General features: G+C 40.7%; 1 protein-coding gene across 3 annotated transcripts in view; it reads left to right on the forward strand.

Annotated features, from left to right (window-relative positions):
• Positions 1-19,812, forward strand: part of mctp1a (multiple C2 domains, transmembrane 1a) — a 553,815-nt gene that overhangs the window by 340,846 nt on the left and 193,157 nt on the right. For all 3 annotated transcript variants that reach the window (XM_073066356.1, XM_073066347.1, XM_073066365.1), the window contains exon 16: positions 70-189. In XM_073066356.1, coding sequence (XP_072922457.1) covers positions 70-189 — 120 coding nt within the window. The remainder of the gene's footprint in view (positions 1-69; positions 190-19,812) is intronic.

The raw sequence follows: 19,812 nt of genomic DNA on the forward strand, positions 1-19,812 counted from the left end.
TGCTTTTGTAATATCATAAGTGGCTAGGACAAATAATGGTGCTGTTCATGGGCCTGTTGTGTGTTTCAGCTCTTTCAGCAAAACTACTACCGTGTGAGGCGCTGCATCATGGTGCTGATTAGTACCGGCCGCTTCATCAACAGTTGCTTTGAGTGGGAGTCGACACAGCGGAGTCTCACTGCCTTCCTGGTATGTACAATTCAGGATTACCACAGTCATGTTGACAGGTTTTAGATGTGCAAAATGAAATTCACTATTATGCACACAGATTTAAACTAGTTTGATTTGTTGAGCAATGGTTTTTGATTCAGTGAAGTAATTGCTTACTTATAAACATGATAACATTGTAGACATAGGAGCAGAATTAGGCCATTTGACCTATTGAGTCTGCTCCACCATTCCATCATGGCTGATTTCTTATCTCTCAAGCCCAGTCTCCTGCTTTGTCCCTGTAACCATTGGCACACTGACTAATCAAAAAGACTATGTGTCAACCTCCACTTCAAGTATACTCAATGATTTAACCTTCACAACTGTCTACGGCAATGAATTCCACAGATTCACTACACTCTGGTGAAAGAAATTCCTCATCTCTGTTCTAATGGATATTTCTCTATTCTGGGGCTGTGTCCTCTGGTCATAGACTCACGCACTATAGGAAACATCCTCTCCACATCCAATCTAACCAGGTCTTCTAATATTCAATAGGCTTCAATGAGATCCGCCCTCATTCTTCTAAATTCCAGTGAGTACAGGCCCAGAGACATCAAATACTCCTCATAGGTTAACTCAAAATCATTTTTTTGAACCTACCCAGGACCCTCTCTAAAGTTAGCACGTTTTCTTAGATAAGTGGCCCAAAACTGCTCACAGTACTTCAAGTGTGGTCTGACCAAAGATTTATAAACCTCAGCATTACATCTTTGCTTTTATATCTGAGTCCTCTCAAAATGAATGCTAACATTGCACTTGACCATAAGACCATAAGCTATAGGAGCAGAATTAGGCCATTTGGCCCATTGAGTCTACTCCGACATTTCATCATGACTGATCCAATTTTCCTCTCAGCCACAATCTCCTGCCTTTTCCACATATCCCTTCATGCACGAACCAATCAAGAATCTATCAGCCTCTGCCTTAAATATACATAAAGGCTTGGCTTCCACAGCTGCCAGTGGAAGAATTCTACAGATTTACCAATCTCTGCCTAAAGAAATTCCTTGTCATCTCCGTTCTAAAAGGACACCCCTGTATTCTGAATCTGTGTTCTCTGGTCTTAGACTATTACACCCTAGGAAACATCCACTCCACATCCACTTTATCATTCGATAGGTTTCAAAGAGGTCACTCCGCATTCTTCTGAATTCCAGTGAGTACAGGCCCAGAGCCATCAAACGCTCTTCAAATGACAAGCCGTTCAATCCTGGAATCATTTTCCTGAACCTCCTTTGAACCCTTTCTGGTTTCAGCACATCCTTTCTAAGATAAGGGGCCCAAACCTACTCACAATACTCCAAGTGAGGTCTCTGCAGTGCTTCAAAAGTGTTTCAACATTACATCCTTGCTTTTATATTTTTGTTCTCTTGAAATGAAAGCTAACATTGCATTTGTCTTCCTCACCACAGGCTCAACATGCAAAGTAACCTTTAGGGAATCCTGCATAAAGACTCCCAAGTTCCTGTGCACATCAATTTTGTATTTTCTCTCCATTTATAAAATAGTCAATCCTTTCATTTTTCTACCAAAGTGCAAGACCATACACTTCCTGACACTATATTCCATCTGCCATTTCTTTGCCCATTCTCCTAATCTGTCTAATTCCTCCTATAGCCTCTCTACTTCTTTAAACTACCTGTCCTTCCACCTATCTTTATATCATCTTCAAACTTTTCAACAAAGCTATCAATTCTATCATCCAAATCATTGACATATAACATAAAAAGAATTGGTTCCAACATAGACCCCGTGGAACATCACTAGTCACTGACAACCAGTCAGAAAAGGCTCCCTTTACTCCCATTTTTAGCCTTCTGCCAATCAACCATTGCTTTATCCTTGCTAGATTCTTTCCTGTAATACCTGAGCTTGTAGCTTATTAAGCAACGTCATGAGTGGCACCTTGTCAAAGGCCTTTGTGAAAATCCAAGTACACAAAATCAACCGATTCTCCTTTGTCTATAATTCCAACGGATTTGTCAGGCAAGATTTTTTCTTGAGGAAACCATGCTGACTATGGCCTATTTTATCATGTGCCTCCAAGTACCCTGAGAGCTCATCCTTAATAATCAACTACAACATCTCCCCAACCACTGAGGTCAGGCTAACTGGCCTACAGTTTACTTTCTTCTGCTCTCTCCCTTCTTGAAGAGAGGAGTGACATTGGCAGTTTTCCAGTCTTCCAGAACTAGAACCATTCTGGAATCTAGTGATTCTTGAAAGATCATTACTAATGCCTCCACAATCTCTTTAGCCAGATCTTTCAGAACCCCGGGGTGTACACCATCTGGTCAAGGTGACTTATCTACCTTCAGACTTTTCCGTTTCCCAAGAACCTTCTGTCTAGTAACGGTACTTTCACACACTTCACGCCGCCTGACACCTCGAACTCCCACCAAACTGCTAGTGTCTTCCACAGTGAAGACTGATGCAAAATATCTATTCAGTTCATCCACCATTTCCTTGTCCCCATTACCTCTCCAGCATCATTTTCCAGCAATCTGATATCCATTCTCATCTCTCTTTTACACTTCTGGTATCTGAAGAAACTTTTGGTATCCTGTTTAATATTATTGGCTAGCTTACTTTCATATTCCAACTTTACCTTTTTAATGACTTTTTAGTTGCTTTCTGTTGGTTTTTTTAGCACCTCCCTGTAGCTGTTATCTATCACCTCCTCATTCTCCGTATGATCTGATGGTCATCCAGCTGCAGCTCCAGTTCCTTAACACAGTCTCTGAGGAGCTGCAGCTCAGTGCACTTCGCGCAGATGTGGTTATCAGTGAGACTGGAGGTCTCCCAGCGTTCCCACATCTCACTCAAAGAACATACCACTATCTCTTGACCCATTCTCAGTGTAGCCACTACATACTAATCGACAAAGAAAGAAAAAAAGAAACTTACTTGAAACTTACTATACTTGGAAACTCTGCTTGTGCTTTCCCAAGGCCTTAAAGGCTGATTGGGTCTTAATTTTAATGGGAGTTGTGCAAGGCTGATGAGATACAGTGTGTGCACACTCTGAGACAGTGAAATACGGCTCACTTTAACAGCTGATGTCTCATCTCTGTTCGTTTGCTATGTGGGTTATAGGATACTGCTCAAGTATAGAAACTAATTATATCCTAACCTGAATGCAGAGGCTCCATGGTAGTGTGGCAGTTAGCGGGACACCATTACAGCTTGTGGTGTCGGAGTTCGCATTTCCTTCCCAGCAGCATCTGTAACAAGTTTGTGCATCCTTCCTGTAGAATTTGTGGGTTTTCTCCCACTGTCCAAAGACGTCCCATTTGGTAGGTCAATTGGTTCTTGTAAATTGTCCCGTGATTAGGTAACGGTTCAGTCAGGGTTGAGTGCAATGGCCTGGAGAGCTGGAAAGGCCTATTCCACACCCTATCTCTAAGTAAGTAAATCAATAAATAATTTGATATTCTGGAGTAACTTAAAGGAACACAAAGCCAGTTTTAGTCCCTTGCTATCACCTTGCTTGAGGTCATCTAACCCAGAAAACTCCTAAGCAGCACACAAAATGCTGGAGGAACACAGCAAGCCAGGCAGCGTCTATGGAAAAACAGTTGATGTTTTGGGCCGAGACTCTTCATCAGTCTCAGCCCAAAATGTGTATTGCTTCCTCTTTTCCACTGACGCTGCCTGACCTGCTGAATTCCTCCAGCATTTTGTGTGTGTTGCTTTGAATTTCCTCATGCCAGCAAACTCAGCTTTTTTTCCTTAGGATGCACTTTCACAATTCTTTCAGTTTCACAGAGAAGCATTGAAGTTGTGATTTCCAAATTTATAGAGTAAAATATTTTTTAAAGATAAAAAATGTGTGACTCTATGCACATAATACACTAATAGCTTTCCTCTCTTAAACATGAGAACATATTAGTAAGGTCAATAAAGATCTCACTCCTCTCATTTGAAAGTGAGAACTATTACAAAAAAAACCTTATTTCTCACCTTAGTTTCCTCTTTCTTTGAAACATTTTCATTGTCATAATTGTCTCTTCATAATTATAGAATTCATGCAAATAATTCTGGAGGATTAACACTGTAGGGTCTCTCTAGCCTTAATGTTTGTTTGAATGCAAGGTCAGGAATAAACTTCTGACAACAAAGCAATTCCAGATGTTAAAGGTGCAAGAGGATTTCTGAGAAACAGCAACATCTGCCTGCCCAGAGGATGTTGTGACATTTAATACGAAGAGTCAGACTACAGAATAGGTTAATCAGCAGATATCCTGTATCTTCAATTATCCTTTACATGAGTTTTTCTGATAAATAGAAAAGGTGCAATTTTTTTTAGCAGGAGTTCACATATTAAAGTCAATACATCATTTTAATGGAGGAACTTTTCACCTTATTTTTTTAAAGAAGTACAGGTAATTTGCTGGGCCAGCACTTTTGTCTGCATTCTCATCTATGTGACACTATTCAACGTTTACACTTCATATTTCACACAGTTAATTTCTGGTCTCAAGGTCCATTGGGATTTGAACAGCAGTGCTACATAAAAGAGACAGTGTATTGATCAGTTAACATTTCTCTCGCACTTTTTTTGTATGCTTTGAAATTAATGAGACTTCAAGACAAAAATGTCAAAGAACTCCTGTAAGCTATGATGATTAGTTTTACATTTACAGTCTCTGGTCTGCTCAAATTAATAAATTGTGGATTATTGAGAAAGCCTTGCTTCTGCTTACTGAGCACATTGAGAAGAGCTGCATTCTCCAAAGGGAGTTCTTTCACTCAAAGTTTGGGGCAATCTTCAAATTCACAGTTGGGCGAGTTTGATTTTATTATTAACTCTTTAGGAGCAAAGTACAGATGGAATTCATTGATTCATTAATTAATAACCTATCTCCAGCCGAAATAACAAATTACAGATGGAATTCAATAGTTTTGATATCATTTTGGATAGGAGGGGGAAAACAGAGGCTTCCAAATTTCTTCTGTTGATTCCTGAAATATATTTTATTTAATTGCTTGCAAAAAGCATGTTTTTTTTAAAACAATTATTACTGTGTTGAGTTCTTCACTCCTTTGAAAGGCAGGAGTGAGGACTTCAACACAGTAACTGAACACCGATTGCTTTATTTTGAATAATATTCACAAAGGCTGGAGAAACTTGGCAGTTCAGAGAGGAATAAAGAGTAAAGATAAAAAAAGGAATTAAGAGTCCCGATGAAAGGTCTTGGTCTGAAACATTGACTGTTTATTCCTCTTCATAGATGCTGCCTGGCCTGCAGAGTTTCTGCAGTATTTTGTGTGTGTTGCTTTGATTTCCAGCATCTGCAGACTCTGTCTTGTTTATTATTTGTGTAGTTATTTTCAATACCTGCTGCACGGTGGAGTGGATGGAGTGAGTGAACAACAGATGTGGACTGCTTGCCAGTATTGTAAATTCTTGGCCAAAAAAAGTAATTAACAAATAATTTTTGAGCTTCATTCCTCACTGGCACCAGTTCGTACAATGTATTACAGGTTGGGGCATTCTAGAGTTCTGAGATAACTTTCGGTGCTGTTCTGTAAGGTGTTTGCATTTTCTCCCCGTGAGTGTGGGAATTTTCTCTGTGTGCTCCAGTTTACTCCCACAGTCCGGGTAAGTTAATTGATCATTGTAAATTGCCAGTGATTAAGTTAGGGGTTAATCAGAGTTGTAGCATTGCTGGGGGATATGGCTTGAAAGGCAGAAGGCCTATCATTAAATAAAAATAAAATAAAATTCAGAGCAACAGAATTGACTTTTTACTTTAATACCTTTCCATTACTTATCAATTTTATTTTGCCTCTCCTGACATCATGTACCTCATTGGAGTTTTGAATATTTGGCTGTGCAACTTGAAAAAGAGACAATCTAATTTTTGGTGAATCGCACAGCCATGATTCGTCACTTATAGATTATTTTACTTTTAAACTTCACATATTGTCCTTTGGGAGAACAGGGAACTGTTAAACTGTGCTGTACAGTGCCTGGGGCAGATAGTTATTAAATCTACTCTAGAGCTTCATTTTGAAGAAATACCAAAGGCAAAATTTATTTCTGATTTTTTCTTTTCTATTTCAATAAAATATTAATGATGAAATCTTTTGAAGTTAAAAAAAGACTTTTTCCCTGTTCTGATGTTAACCTTTGCTCCATTGTAAATAATATGTATACAACATACATTTGGAATCTTTTACAAGTTTAGAACATCCTATTACACCCCCATTATTGTAGGCCTTGAGTTAATCCTGCATTTCAAAGCAATTTACGTAGGCTTTGTGGGCATCTTATTCTAACTGACTGCTGAGGCATGTCAAGGTTCACATGTAGCTGGGGAAACTACGTAATAACATGCTGTTTTCAGACTACAGTAAAGAAAATGAATAAATGGGAAAAAACTGATTAAAATAAAATACCCTGTTTAATAACACTAATAGGTGATTTCTGAACAGACACAGTGCTCTATAAGATGATGCAGTTCTAAATCACATTTTCAAATGTCATTGTAAATGGCAAAATATTACCTGTGGGCTGTTTGTTTATTATTAATGTGCACTATTATGGTCTTGAACTTGGTTACTGGTTGTCACATTATGGAACCATCACTCTAGGGTCTCAGTGTTAACAAACATAGGTCACCAACCAAAACAGGATATTTCTGCAGAAAGTGGCCACCAATCAGAAGCTTTTTGCGTAGCACTTCTTTGAACTATTTAGTTTAACTCTGTAAGTCAATCATCATGGTTTCCTTATTAACTCTCAATTGCAAATGACTGTAGTTCGTGAAAAGTAGAATGAGGATTTTGGCAAGATGTGACAAAGACCTAAATCATACACCACACTAGAAATCAAAAGTTCATGAGATCCAAGGGGAAGTAGTAAGTTGGATTAAAAATGATAAAGATGGCAGAAACCTAAATGATAATCACTGGAAGATGTTATACAGTTAGGTCCCAATGGATTGTCCCATGTCTTTTGTGGAAAACCTCAAACAGTTTCAAATGTAGGAGCCACATACAAAATGCTGGAGGAACAAGGCAGGCCAGGCAGCATATATGGAGAGAAGTAAAGAGTCAACATTTCAGGCTGGAACTCTTCATCAGTGCTGGAAAGGAAAGGAGCAGAAACCAGAATAAGAAGGTTGTGGAGGGGACGGAGGACAAGCTGACAGGTGAAACCAAGTGAAACCAGGTGAAGGGGAAGAGAAGTAGGTGGAGAATGGTGGCTGAAGTGAGGTGATAGTCAGATGAGATAAAGGGTTGAAAACAAAGGAGTCTGATAGGAGAGGACAGTGGATTATGAAAGAAATGGAAGGAGAGTGAGAGAGGGGGGCATACGTAGATACATAGGAATCTTGGAAGTACAGATTCCCCAATCATTCTACGGAATTTTAACACATTGCTCAACAACCATGTGGGCTCTGACATAAAGAACTTTTCCAGCCCATCACCAGAGCTTGGTGCCAGATATCAGATACGCTGGTTTGAGGGGTTAGATGGTGAAGTGAATATATCGGTTAACCAATAGCAGGAGCCCGGTTAATTGTAGATAAATATATTGGGGCTGCAGGGCACTTTAAAAAATTAGTTTTACTTGTCACACGTGAAATGTCTTGTTTGCGTCAATGACCAACATAGTCTGACAATGTGTGCCCACTAGAGTCACTGCAATTCCAACACCAACATAGCACCCCACAACTCACTAACCCTAACCCATGTGCCGTTGGAATGTGGAAGGGAGTCAGAGCTCCTGAAGGAAACCCACGGGGGTCATGGGGTAAATATAGAAACTCCTTACAGAGGGTGGCAGGAATGAAACTGCAGTCGCTGGCGCTGTAAAGTGTCGTGCTAATCACCACATAATGTCCTGCCCCTATATTACCATGCTGCCTTATTCAATTTCCTGTTCTACATGGGCTGCTCAAATGCAGGAAAGGTACTAAACTAATCAAACTAGACTTTCTTAATTCCTTTTAGCATCTTGGTGTCCTGAGCGTGAGGAAGTGCAATTAAGACAGAGACACAAACTCTTTAAAAGACTTTTGTAGGTGATCTGCCTGATAGGCAGGTTGGGTAACTGCAATCAGCACAACTTCTCCCTCTCCCACCATTCCACCATTCCTCCCAACAGCCTGCTTTTATTGAAACTGAAAGTAAGCAGGATGGAGCGGGGTTTGAGACGGGCAACATTAGAACCAGAATCAGGTTTATTATCACTAGTTACTGTGTGCCATGCAATCTGTTGTTTTGTGGCAGTAGTACAGTGAATACATAGAAATTATGATAAAGTACAATAAGAATATGCAGTATATAAAAATAAAATGAATATATTGCAAAAGGAAAACAAAACAGTTCAAAAACCTGATGGCAAAGGGGAAGAAGCTGTTCCTAAATTGTTGAGAATGTATTTTATCTAAATGGGGAGAAGGTACAAACCTCAGAGGTGCAGAGGAACTTAGGAGTGCTCATACAAGACTGCTAGATGGTTAATTTACAGTTTGAGTCTGTGTAAAGAAGGCAAATGCAATGTTGGTATTTATTTCAAGGAGATAATGTTGAGGGTTTATAAGACACTAGAGAGGCTGCACTTGGAGTACTGTCAACAGTTTGGGCCCCTTATCACAGGAAGGATGTGTTGTCATCGGAGAGAGTCCAGAGGAGGTTCACGGGGAAGATTCCAGGAATGAAGGGGTTAACATATGAGGAGTGTTTGGCAGCTTTGGGCCTGTACTCACTGGAATTTAGAACAATGCAGGGTGTTTCAACCTACCGAATGTTGAAAGACTAGATAAAGTGGACATGGAGAGAATGTTTCCCATGGTGGGGTTATCTAGAACTAGAGGGCACAGCCTCAAAATTGAGGGGTGACTCTTTAGAACAGAGGTAAGGAGGAATTTATTTAGCCAGAGAGTAGTAAATCTGTGGAATGCTCTGCTACAGACTGCGATGGAGGCCAAGACCTTGCATATATTTAAGGCAGAAGTTGATCATTTCCTGGTCAGTCAGGGCATCAAAGGATATGGCAAGAAGGCAGGTATATGGGGTTGAGTGGGATCTGGGGGTCAGCCATGATAGAATGGTGGAGCAGATTCGATGGGCTGAATGGCCTAAATCTGCTCCTATTTATTATGGTCCTATGGTCTTATCTCAGGCTTCTGTACCTCCTCCCTTTGGTAGCAATGAGAAGAGAGATATTTTGTATGGTGAGGGTATTTAGTGACGGATGCCACCTTCTTGAGCTGTCACCTTTTGAAGATGTCCCCAATGATGGAGAGGCTAGTGCTGACTGAGTTTACAAGCCTCTGCAGCCTTCTCTGTGCTTAAGATACGGGAGCAGAAATAGGCATTTAGGCTCTTCAAGTCTGCTCAGCCATTTCATCATGGCTGATCTATTTTCCCTCTCAGCCCCAGTCTCCGGTCTTCCTCCATATCCCTTCATGCCCTGACAAATCAGTAATCTACCAATCTCGGCCTCAAATATACAGAAAAACTTGGCCTCTGTGGTAAACTATGTATACCTGTCTGGACACACTTCTCTGCTGACTGCTCCTATGGCTCCTCCCACAGACCCCTGTATAAAGGCAATTGGGGCACTGCTCCTCCCTCAGTCTCCGACATGGTCGTGCTCCCTTTTCGCTGTCAATAAAAGCCTATCGTTCACTTTTAGTCTCCTAGAGTTATTGATGGTGCATCAGCCTCTTCAAATGCCTTAGCAATGAATTCCACAGTTTCACTACACTCTGGCTAAATAAGTTCCTCCTCATCTCCGTTTTAAAAGGACACTGCGCTATTCTGAGGTTGTGTCCTCTTGTCTTAGACACCATAGGAAACATTCTCTCCACATCCACTCTATCAAGGCCTTTCACCAAACGATAGGTTTCAATTAGGTCACCCCTCATTCTTCTGAATTCTAGTGAATACAGGCCCAGAGCCATCAAACGCTCTTCATATGACAAGCTGATCAATCCTAGAAAATTTTTTTGTGAACCTCATTTGAGTCCTCTCTAGTTTTATCTATGTTAGATAAGAGACACAAATCTGCTCACAATACTCCAAGTAAGACCTTTCCAGTGCTTTATAAAGCCTCAACATTACACCCCTGCTTTTATATTCTAGTCCGCTTGAAATGAATGCTAACATCGCATTTGCCTTCCTCACCAGACTCAACCAGCAAATTAACCTTCAGTGAATCCTGCACAAGGACTCCCAAGTATTTTAGTGCCGAAGGTTTTTGTATTTCCACTTCATTTAGAAAATAATCTATCCTTTTATTTCTTCTACCAAAGTGCATGACCATACAATTCCCTACGCTGTATTCCATCTGCTACTTTTTTTTTTTACCCATTCTCCTAATCCGTCCAAGTCCTTCCATATCCTCTCAACTTCCTCAAAACTACCTGTCCCTCCATCGATCTTCATATCATCTGCAACCGTTGCAACAAAGTCATCAATTCCATCATCCAAATATCGTGAGAATAAACAGTCCCAACACAGACCCCTGTGGAGCATCACTGGTCACCAGCAGCCAACTAAAAAAAGGGTCCCTTTATTCCCACTCTTTACCTCCTGCCAAGCAGCCATTGCTTTACCCATGCTAAACTCTTTCCAGTAACTCCACTGGCTCTCTCATGTGTGGCACCTTGTCAGCGACCTTCTGAAAACCTAAGTGCACAACATCAACTGATTCTCCTTTGTCTATCTTGCTTCTTATTTCTTCAAAGAATTCCAACAGATTTGTGAGACAAGATTTTCTTTGAGGAAACCATACTGACTATGTTCTGTTTTATCATGTATCTCCAAGTGCCCTGAGACCACATCTTTATTGTCAACTCCAACATCTTCCACTGAGACTAACTGGCCTAGAGTTTTCTTTCTTCTGCCTTTATCCCCTTCTTGAAGAGTGGTGTGACATTTGCAATTTTCCAGCATTCCAGAACCATTCTAGGATCTAGTGATACTTGAAAGATCCTTACTATGCCTCCACAATTTCTTCATCCTCCTCTTTCAGAACCCTGGGGTGTACAGAAATCTGGTCCAGCTGACTTATCTACCTTGAGAATTTTCTGTTTCCCAAGAACTTTCTCCCTAGAAATGGTAACATAACACATGTCATGCCCCCAACACAAGGAACTCCCACCATACTGCTAGTGTCTCTCACAGTGAAGACTGATGCAAAGTACTTGTTCGGTTCATCAGCCATTTCTTTGTCCCTTGTGACTACCTCTTGAGCATCATTTTCCAATGGTCAGATATCCACTCTCACCTCTCTTTTACACTTTCTATATCTGAAGAATCTTTTGGTATCCTCTTTAATATTATTGGCTAGCTTACTTTCAGATTCCGTTTTTACCTTCTTAATGACATTTTTAGTTGCATTCTAATCACAAACAAGAAAATCTGTAGATGCTGGAAATCCAAGCAATACATACAAAATGTTGGAGGAACTCAGCAGGCCAGGCAGCATCTATGGAAAAGAGTACAGTTAACGTTTCAGGCTGAGACCCTTTGGCTGCCCTGGCTAAGGATCTGGGACTGAAATGTCAACTGTACTCTTTCCATAGATGGTGCCTGGCCGGCTGAGTTCTTCCAGTATTTTATGCGTATTAGTTGCTTTCTTTTGGTTTTTACAAGCTTCCCAATTCTCTAACTTCCCACTAATTTTTGCTCTATTATATGCCCTCTGTTTAGCTTTAATGCTGACATTCTCTTGTTAGCCATGGCTGTGTCATCTTGCCTTTAGAATATGTCTTCCTCTTTGGGATTCTTATATCATGTGCCTTCCAAATTGCTTCTAGATATTCCAGCCATTGCTTCATCACTGCCACTGTCATCCCTGCCAGTGTTCTTTTCTAATCAGTTTTGTCCACCTCCTCTCTCATGCCTCTGTAATTCCCTTTACTCCACTGTAATACTGATACATCTGACTTTAGCTTCTCCTCCAATTTCAGGATGAATTCAATCATATTATAATCATTAGATCCCAAGAGTTCTTTCACTTAAGCTCCCTAATCAATTTTGGTTCATTAGACAACACCCAATCCAGAGTAGCTGATCCCCCAGTGGGTTTAACCATGATCCGCTCTAAAAAGCTATCTGCATATTAGACTGACGCAACCAGTCAGAATGCTTTCCATGGTGCATATATAGAAAATTGCTAGATTCTTTAGTGACATACCAAATCTCCTCAAACTCCTAATGAAATACATATGCTGGGAAGCCTTTTATGTAATTGCACCAGTGTACTGGTCATAAGATACATAGATCTTAAGAGATGTTGACACCAGGAACTACTCACTCTTTCCTCTCTGATCCTTCGATGAGGATTGCTGAGTGTATCCTTGACTTTCCTTTTCTGAAGTCTACAATCAGTTCCTTAGTTTTACTGACACTGAATGCAAGGTTGTTGTTGTGACTCACCAGTCCTGAATTCACCTCTTTTTGTCAATTACAATTCCTTCCAGGACTTGTAAATTAGTATCTTTTCTCTTAGATTATGAAAACAACACCAAAATACTGAAGTAAAGACTGCTCCGTGGAGCATTCTGATTATGATGTGTACAATCTGTATCCAGTATAGTAGCTTAAGGTCAAAATTAAATTTGTGATTTAGAAATTAAGATGTTATGTGAATTTTGGAAAGTCAGGATTTGAACTGCTAATCAAAATATTACAGGATTATCATTAGTATCACAAGTTTGTTTGCCCAAGGATAAGATGGTACTCCTGAATTCTCGATTGATATATCAAATGTCCCAGTTATGACAGGGTCTTGCAGTAGAGGAGAACACAGACAGCGTCTTGGGGTTTGCAGACGTCAGAACATGAACTCATCTGATTGCTCACTGGGGCCGGCTGTTTTGTTGCTAGCGATGCCCTTGGGCGAGTTCTGGAAAGAACACACTGCTGAAGGTGTTTTAGTATTGTTATTATTCCTGTCGTGGATGAGAAAAGTGCCGTTTCTCCGTTCTTCGCTGCATTCTTTACTGCTGTGCTGTGGCTGCTTTGCACCTTTTTTACCATAAGACATAGCAGCAGAATTAGGCCTCTTGGCCCATCAAATCTGCTCTGCTGTTTCATCATGGCTGATTTACCTTCCTTCTCAACTCCATTCTTCTGCCTTCTCCCCGTAACCTTTGGCGTCCTTCCTAATCAAGAACCTATATATTTAAACCTCTGCTTTAAATGTACTCAATGACTTGGCTTCCACAGCCGTCCGTGCAATGAATTCCATAGATTCACCATCCTCTGGCTAAAGAAATTCTTCCACATCTCTTTTCTAAATGGACACCTTCTATTTTGAAGTTGACCTCACCGGTCCTAGATTTACCCACTATCGGAAAATTCCTCTCCATATCCACTCTATTGAGGTTTTCCAATATTCGATAGGTTTCAATGAGACCTCCCATCATTATTCTAAACTCCTATGAGTGCAGGCTCAGAACCATCAAACGCTCCTCATATGTTAACCCTTTCATTCTGGGATTATTCTAATGAATCTTCTCGGGACCCTCTCCAACACCAACACGCTATCTCTGAGATAAGGGGCCAAAACTTCTCACTATACTCTGTGCAGTCTGACCAACGCCTTATGAAATCTCAGCATCGCATTTTTGTTCTTATATTCTCATCTTCTCAAAATGAATGCCAACATTACATTTATCTTCCTCACCACTAACTCAACCATTAGGGAATCCTACATGAGGACTCCCCAGTCACTTTGCACGCTGGATTTTTGAAATTACCCCCATTTCAAAAATAGTCAGCACTTTCAAAAAGCATTAATTCATGATTCCTTTTCCTGACAATACTTATTTTATAATTTATTGTCATTTTATGTCTTTGCTTTGTGCTGTTGCAGCAAAATAATAAAATTCATGTCAAGTAGGACCATAAGACATAGGAGCAGAATTAGGCCATTCAGCCCATCGAGCGGTTCTGCCATTGCATCATGGTTGATTTATTATCCCTCTCAACCCCATTCTCCTACCTTCTCCCCGTGATCTTTGACATACTTCCTATCAACCACCATTCTAAACATATCCAATGACTTGGCCTCCACAGCCACCTGTGGCAAGGAATTCCACAGGTTCAGCACCCTCTGGTTAAAGAAATTCCTCCTCACCATGCCTTTACCATATTCTTCATTCTCAAAACAAAAATAAAGATTATTTCTATAGGTCAAGCTTTTTGGTGGTGGTGTTCTAAGTTTAGTGTTGAACAAAAGAAGGATTAAACTGGTCAATATAGTGTTTATCAGTGAATGGCCATGTTAAACTTTCAGATGAATAATGGAGTCTGAGTATATTTCCAAATAAAATCCACTTGTTTACAGCAAGACTGTTATTAGAAAATGCACATTTAATAATATTACTCATAAAATGTTGGATTTATTGACAGTTACAAAGTAGTTGAGTTGAAAATACACTCAGTGGCCACTTTATTAGATACACCTCTATACCTGCTCATTAATGCAAATCATAAGTTATATTGATGTTATAAGTTAAATAACAATATTAAGTTATACTGTAAATACCAAAGAAGGGATTTATACCTCTTAGAATTTGAACTGTAGCAATTATTCAGGGTGTAATGATGAAATGTATTTTATGCCATAAGGCATAGGAGCAGGATGAGGACATTTGGCCCATTGAGCTGGCCCGCCATTCTATCATGTTTGATTTATTATTCCTCTCAACCACGTTCCCCCCGCCTTCTCTCTGAAATGTTGACACCCTAATTAATCTGATCCTGGTTTCAATAGACACAATCACTTGTCAAGAGGGACGCCTCACGTCTTAATAAGCTGGTAAGGAAGGCGGGCTCTGTCGTGGGCAAAGTACTAGAGAGTTTAACATCGGTAGCTGAGCGAAGGGCGCTGAGTAGGCTACGGTCAATTATGGATAACTCTGAACATCCTCTACATAGCACCATCCAGAGACAGAGAAGCAGTTTCAGCGACAGGTTACTATCGATGCAATGCTCCTCAGACAGGATGAAGAGGTCAATACTCCCCAATGCCATTAGGCTTTACAATTCTACCGCCAGGACTTAAGAACTTTTTAAAAGCTATTATTAATGCTTTTTGAGATAGTGATTTAGATGCATATCATATTCTTTACTGAGTTAAGTATTGTATGTAATTAGTTTTGCTACAACAAGTGTATGGGACATTGGAAAAGAGTTGAATTTCCCCATGGGGATGAATAAAGTATCTATCTATCTATCTATCTTTGGCAATGAGTTCCACAGATTTACCACCTTCTGACTAAAGAAATTACTTCTCATCTCTAAAGAGATGTCCTTCTAAAGAGATACCCTTCTAGTTTGAGGCTGTGCCCTCTGGTCCTAAACTCCCCCTTTCTAGGTAACTTCCTCTCTGTATATCTATATCTGTATCTATCTACACACACACACACACACACACACACACACACACACACACACACACACACACACACACACACACACACACACACACACACACACACACACACACACACACACACACACACACACACACACTCTCTCTCTCTCTCTCTCTCTCTCCCTCTCCCTCTCCCTCTCCCTCTCCCTCTCCCTCTCCCTCTCCCTCTCCCTCTCCCTCTCCCTCTCCCTCTCCCTCTCCCTCTCCCTCTCCCTCTCCCTCTCCCTCTCCCTCTCCCTCTCCCTCTCTCCTCCCTCCCCTCCCCCCAGAAAAAGTATTCATCCCCCCCTTGGAAGTTTTCATTTTTTACACTATTGAATAGTGTAAATATTAAATTTGGATTTAATTCAGCTTTTTTGACACTATTCAATGGAAAAAGACTCTTTCATGTCAACGTCAAAACAGATCACTACAAGGTGATCTAAATTAATTACAAACATAAAACATAAAATAATTGATTGCATAAGTATTCACCCCTTTTAGTATGACACACCAAATCATCACTGGTGCATCCAATTGTTTTAGAAGTCACATAATTAGTTGAATGGAGATCACCGTATGCAGCCAAGGTGTTTCAATTGATAATAGTAAAAATACACCTGTATCTGGAAGGTCCAACTGCTGGTGAGTCAGTACCCTGGCAAAAACCACACCATGAAGACAAAAGAACGCTCCAAGCAAATCTATGAAAAGGTTATTGAAAAGTTTGCTAGGAAGCATATGGGAGACTGAAATCAGCTGGAAGAAGGTTCTATGGCCTGATGAATCCAAAATTAAGCTTTTTGGCCATTGAACTAAACACTGTGTTTGGTGTAGGCTAAACACCATGTTTGGCATAAGCTGAACACTGCACATCATCACTGCAGTAGGCCCTGGAAGACCAGTGAAGGCAGAAGGGTAAATGAATGCAGCAAAATACAGGGAAGTCCTGGAGGAAAACCTGATGCAGTCTGCAAGAGAGACTTGTTCTCCAGCAAACAATGACTCCAAGCATAAAGCCAAAGCTACACAGGAATGTTTTAAAAACAAGAAAGTTAATGTCCTGAGTTCAGACCTCAATCTAATTCAGAATTTGCAGTTGGAATTGAAAAGGGCTGTTCAGTCATGATCCCATGCAATTTGACAGAGTTTGAGCAGTTTTGTAAAGAAGAACAGGGATAAATTGCATTGTCCAGATGTGCAAAGCTGATAGAGACCTATCCACACAAACTTGGCTGTAATTGCTGCCAAAGGTGCATCTACTTAATGCTGACTTGAAGGGGGTGAATACTTGTGCAATCAATTGTTCTGTGTTTTATATTTGTAGTAGCTTAGATCACTTTGTAGAGATCTGTTTTCACTTTAACATGACAGTCTTTTTCAGCGGATCAGTGTCTAAACCCAGAATTACATTAAATATGCATGTGTGTGTGTATTAAATAGGTAAATTAATTAATATAAGTAGTACAAAAATAGAAATAAAAAGTAGTGAGGTAGTGTTCATGGGTTCATTGCCCATTTGGGAATCCTATGGCAGAGGGGAAGAAACTGTTCCTGAATTACTGAGTGTGTGCCTTTGGGCTTCCGTACCTTCTTCCTGATGGTAACAGTGAGAAGAGAGTATGTCCTGAGTTGTGAGGGATCTTAATGATGGACACCACCTTTCTGAGTCATTGCTCCTTGAACATGTCTTAGATGCTACGGAGGCTAATGCCCATGATGGAACTGACTAATTTTACAACCTTCTGCAGCTTACTTTGATCCTGTGCAGTAGTACTCCCACATACCAGACAGTGACACAGCCTGTCAGAATGCTCTCCATGGTACATCTGTAGAAGTTTTTGATTGTTTTAGGTGACAAAACAAATCTTTTCAAACTCCTGATGAAATATAGCCCCATCTTGCCTTCTTTATAGCTGCATTGATATGTTGGAACCAGTTAGATCCTAAGAGAGATTGAAATTGCTCACTCTTTCCACATCTAATTCCTCTAGGAGAGTTGGTTCATGTTCCCTCGTCTTACCCTTTCTGAAGCTATGCCTAGCCACACAGTCATGGGCATGGAGAGAGTAGAGCAGTGGGCTAAGCACACATCTCTGAGGTGCGCCAGTGTTGATTGTTAGCGAGGTAGAGATGTTATTACCAATCTGCACAGAATATGGTCTTCTGGTTACGAATATCGAGAGAGCTAGTGTGCCAAAGACTTTTGTACAGTTCTATATTTGTCAATGTGGAGCGGGGAGCAAGTTTGTAAATCTGTCAGGAGCAACAGATGTTGGGAATGCAAGGGTGGAGTGCCGCGGGAGGGGTTTGGGACAGGTGGCAGAGAAGGAGAGCTAGGGGCAGAGGGTGGAGGGTGTCACAGGTGCAGATACCAGGCAAGGTCATTTGATTCCAAACAGTTGGATTATTGATCATTACAGAATGTTTTGCTGGTCCTTCCTGTACTCTCCCTTCTCCCTTCCCCTTTTCCAAACCATGATTTCCCCTCACCCTGCCCCCTTCCCACTTTCAGTCCACAATAGAGACCCATATCAGAATCAGGTTTATCATCTCTCACATATGTCATGAGATTTGTTTTTTTTGTGGCAGCAGTACAGTGCGATACATAAAATTACTACAGTACTGTACATGTCTTAGGGACCCTAGCTATATACTGTATTTTGTGCCTAAGACTTTTGCATATTACTGTATACTAAGCTCTTGCCAGTGTAAGTCAGTTCCCAGCTAAAACATACGAGTGAGACATGTCCTCGACTTCAGCACTTGAAGAAAACCTATTGCTAGTTTAAAATAATCCAGAGCAATAGAATTCACAAGTGTTATCCCATCAGGAAGCAACCCAGTTTAATCAGCCAGCTTTTTGCTGCCGCTAACAATTTGCAATGACAAACCAAGAATGGCTGACCTGGACCTACACCTGCTTGGCAGATATGGATCAAACATGTTAAAGGACTTGCTGCTCCACTTCCCTTGATTTTTGCAGAAGAAACTTCAGAGCTCTCTAGGCTCCACAAAAGGAGCTCTCTTCCTTCCTCTGGAAGCTACCAGCTAATGCTGAACTGCAGTTGCACATCCCAGAGATAAGTTGATCTGCATCTGGACTGATATTCAGCACCAGAGATGATTGAATTCCCATTACAATTTCCATAATAGATCCTGAAAATTCTCCAAATTTGGAACTGTACCAACTTCAGTAATGTTTGCAAGAGAAAAGTTGGTTCAGATACTATTATATGCAGATCTGCATATCCTGTTGCCTAGAACTAATAAAACTTTGGCCTTTTCTCTAAGTTTTCTCAAATATATATTTTTGGCCTCATCATCCCTACTGAGGCGTAGGCCGCAGGCGGTAGCTCACCGAGTCCTCTGTCCTGGGCCAGTCTTTCACGCTGTCTCCAGGTGTGATCCTTCTTCTCCCAGTGATGAGGTCTTTGGAGCTTTTGCTGGTGTTTCTGTAGTTCTAGGTTAATATGGGATGGGTTGCGAGCCCCATGACCAACCCTCCTCCTTTCGCAGCCAGGCTGTCTGTGATGGAGTGGAGATTTAAGCTCAAACATGAAGGCTTTATTTTTGACCATACCACCATTTTCAATATGAAGTGCACTTTTCCTGTCCAATTTAATGCTGGAACTAAATGCAAAAATATTATAATGCACAATTTTATGTACATAGCATAGTGGTTAGTGGTTTACAGCACCAGCTGTAAGATTGGGGTTCAATTGGCAGATGGAGTTCAACCCAGGTAAGTGTGAGGTGGTTCATTTTGGTAGGTCAAATATGATGGCAGAATGTAGTATTAATGGTAAGACTCTTGGCAGTGTGGAAGATCAGAGGGATCTTGGGGTCTGAGTTCATAGGACACTCAAAGCTCCTGCGCAGGTTGACTCTGTGGTTGGCCTTCATCAATCATGGGATTGAGTTCAAGAGCTGAGATGTAATGTTACAGCTATATAGGACACTGGTCAGACCCCACTTGGAGTACTGTTTTCAATTCTGTTCGCCACACTACCGGAAGGGCGTGGAAACCATAGAAAGGGTGCAGAGGAAATTTACAAGGATGTTGCCTGGATTGGGGAGCATGCCTTATTAGAATAGGCTGAATGAACTCTGCCTTTTTTCCTTGGAGTGATGGAGGATGAGAGGTGACTTGATAGAGGTGTATAAGATGATGAGAGGCATTGATCGTGTGGATAGTCAGAGGCTTT

The sequence above is a fragment of the Hemitrygon akajei genome, chromosome 2 (assembly GCF_048418815.1).
Source record: "Hemitrygon akajei chromosome 2, sHemAka1.3, whole genome shotgun sequence".
Taxonomy (NCBI): domain Eukaryota; kingdom Metazoa; phylum Chordata; class Chondrichthyes; order Myliobatiformes; family Dasyatidae; genus Hemitrygon; species Hemitrygon akajei.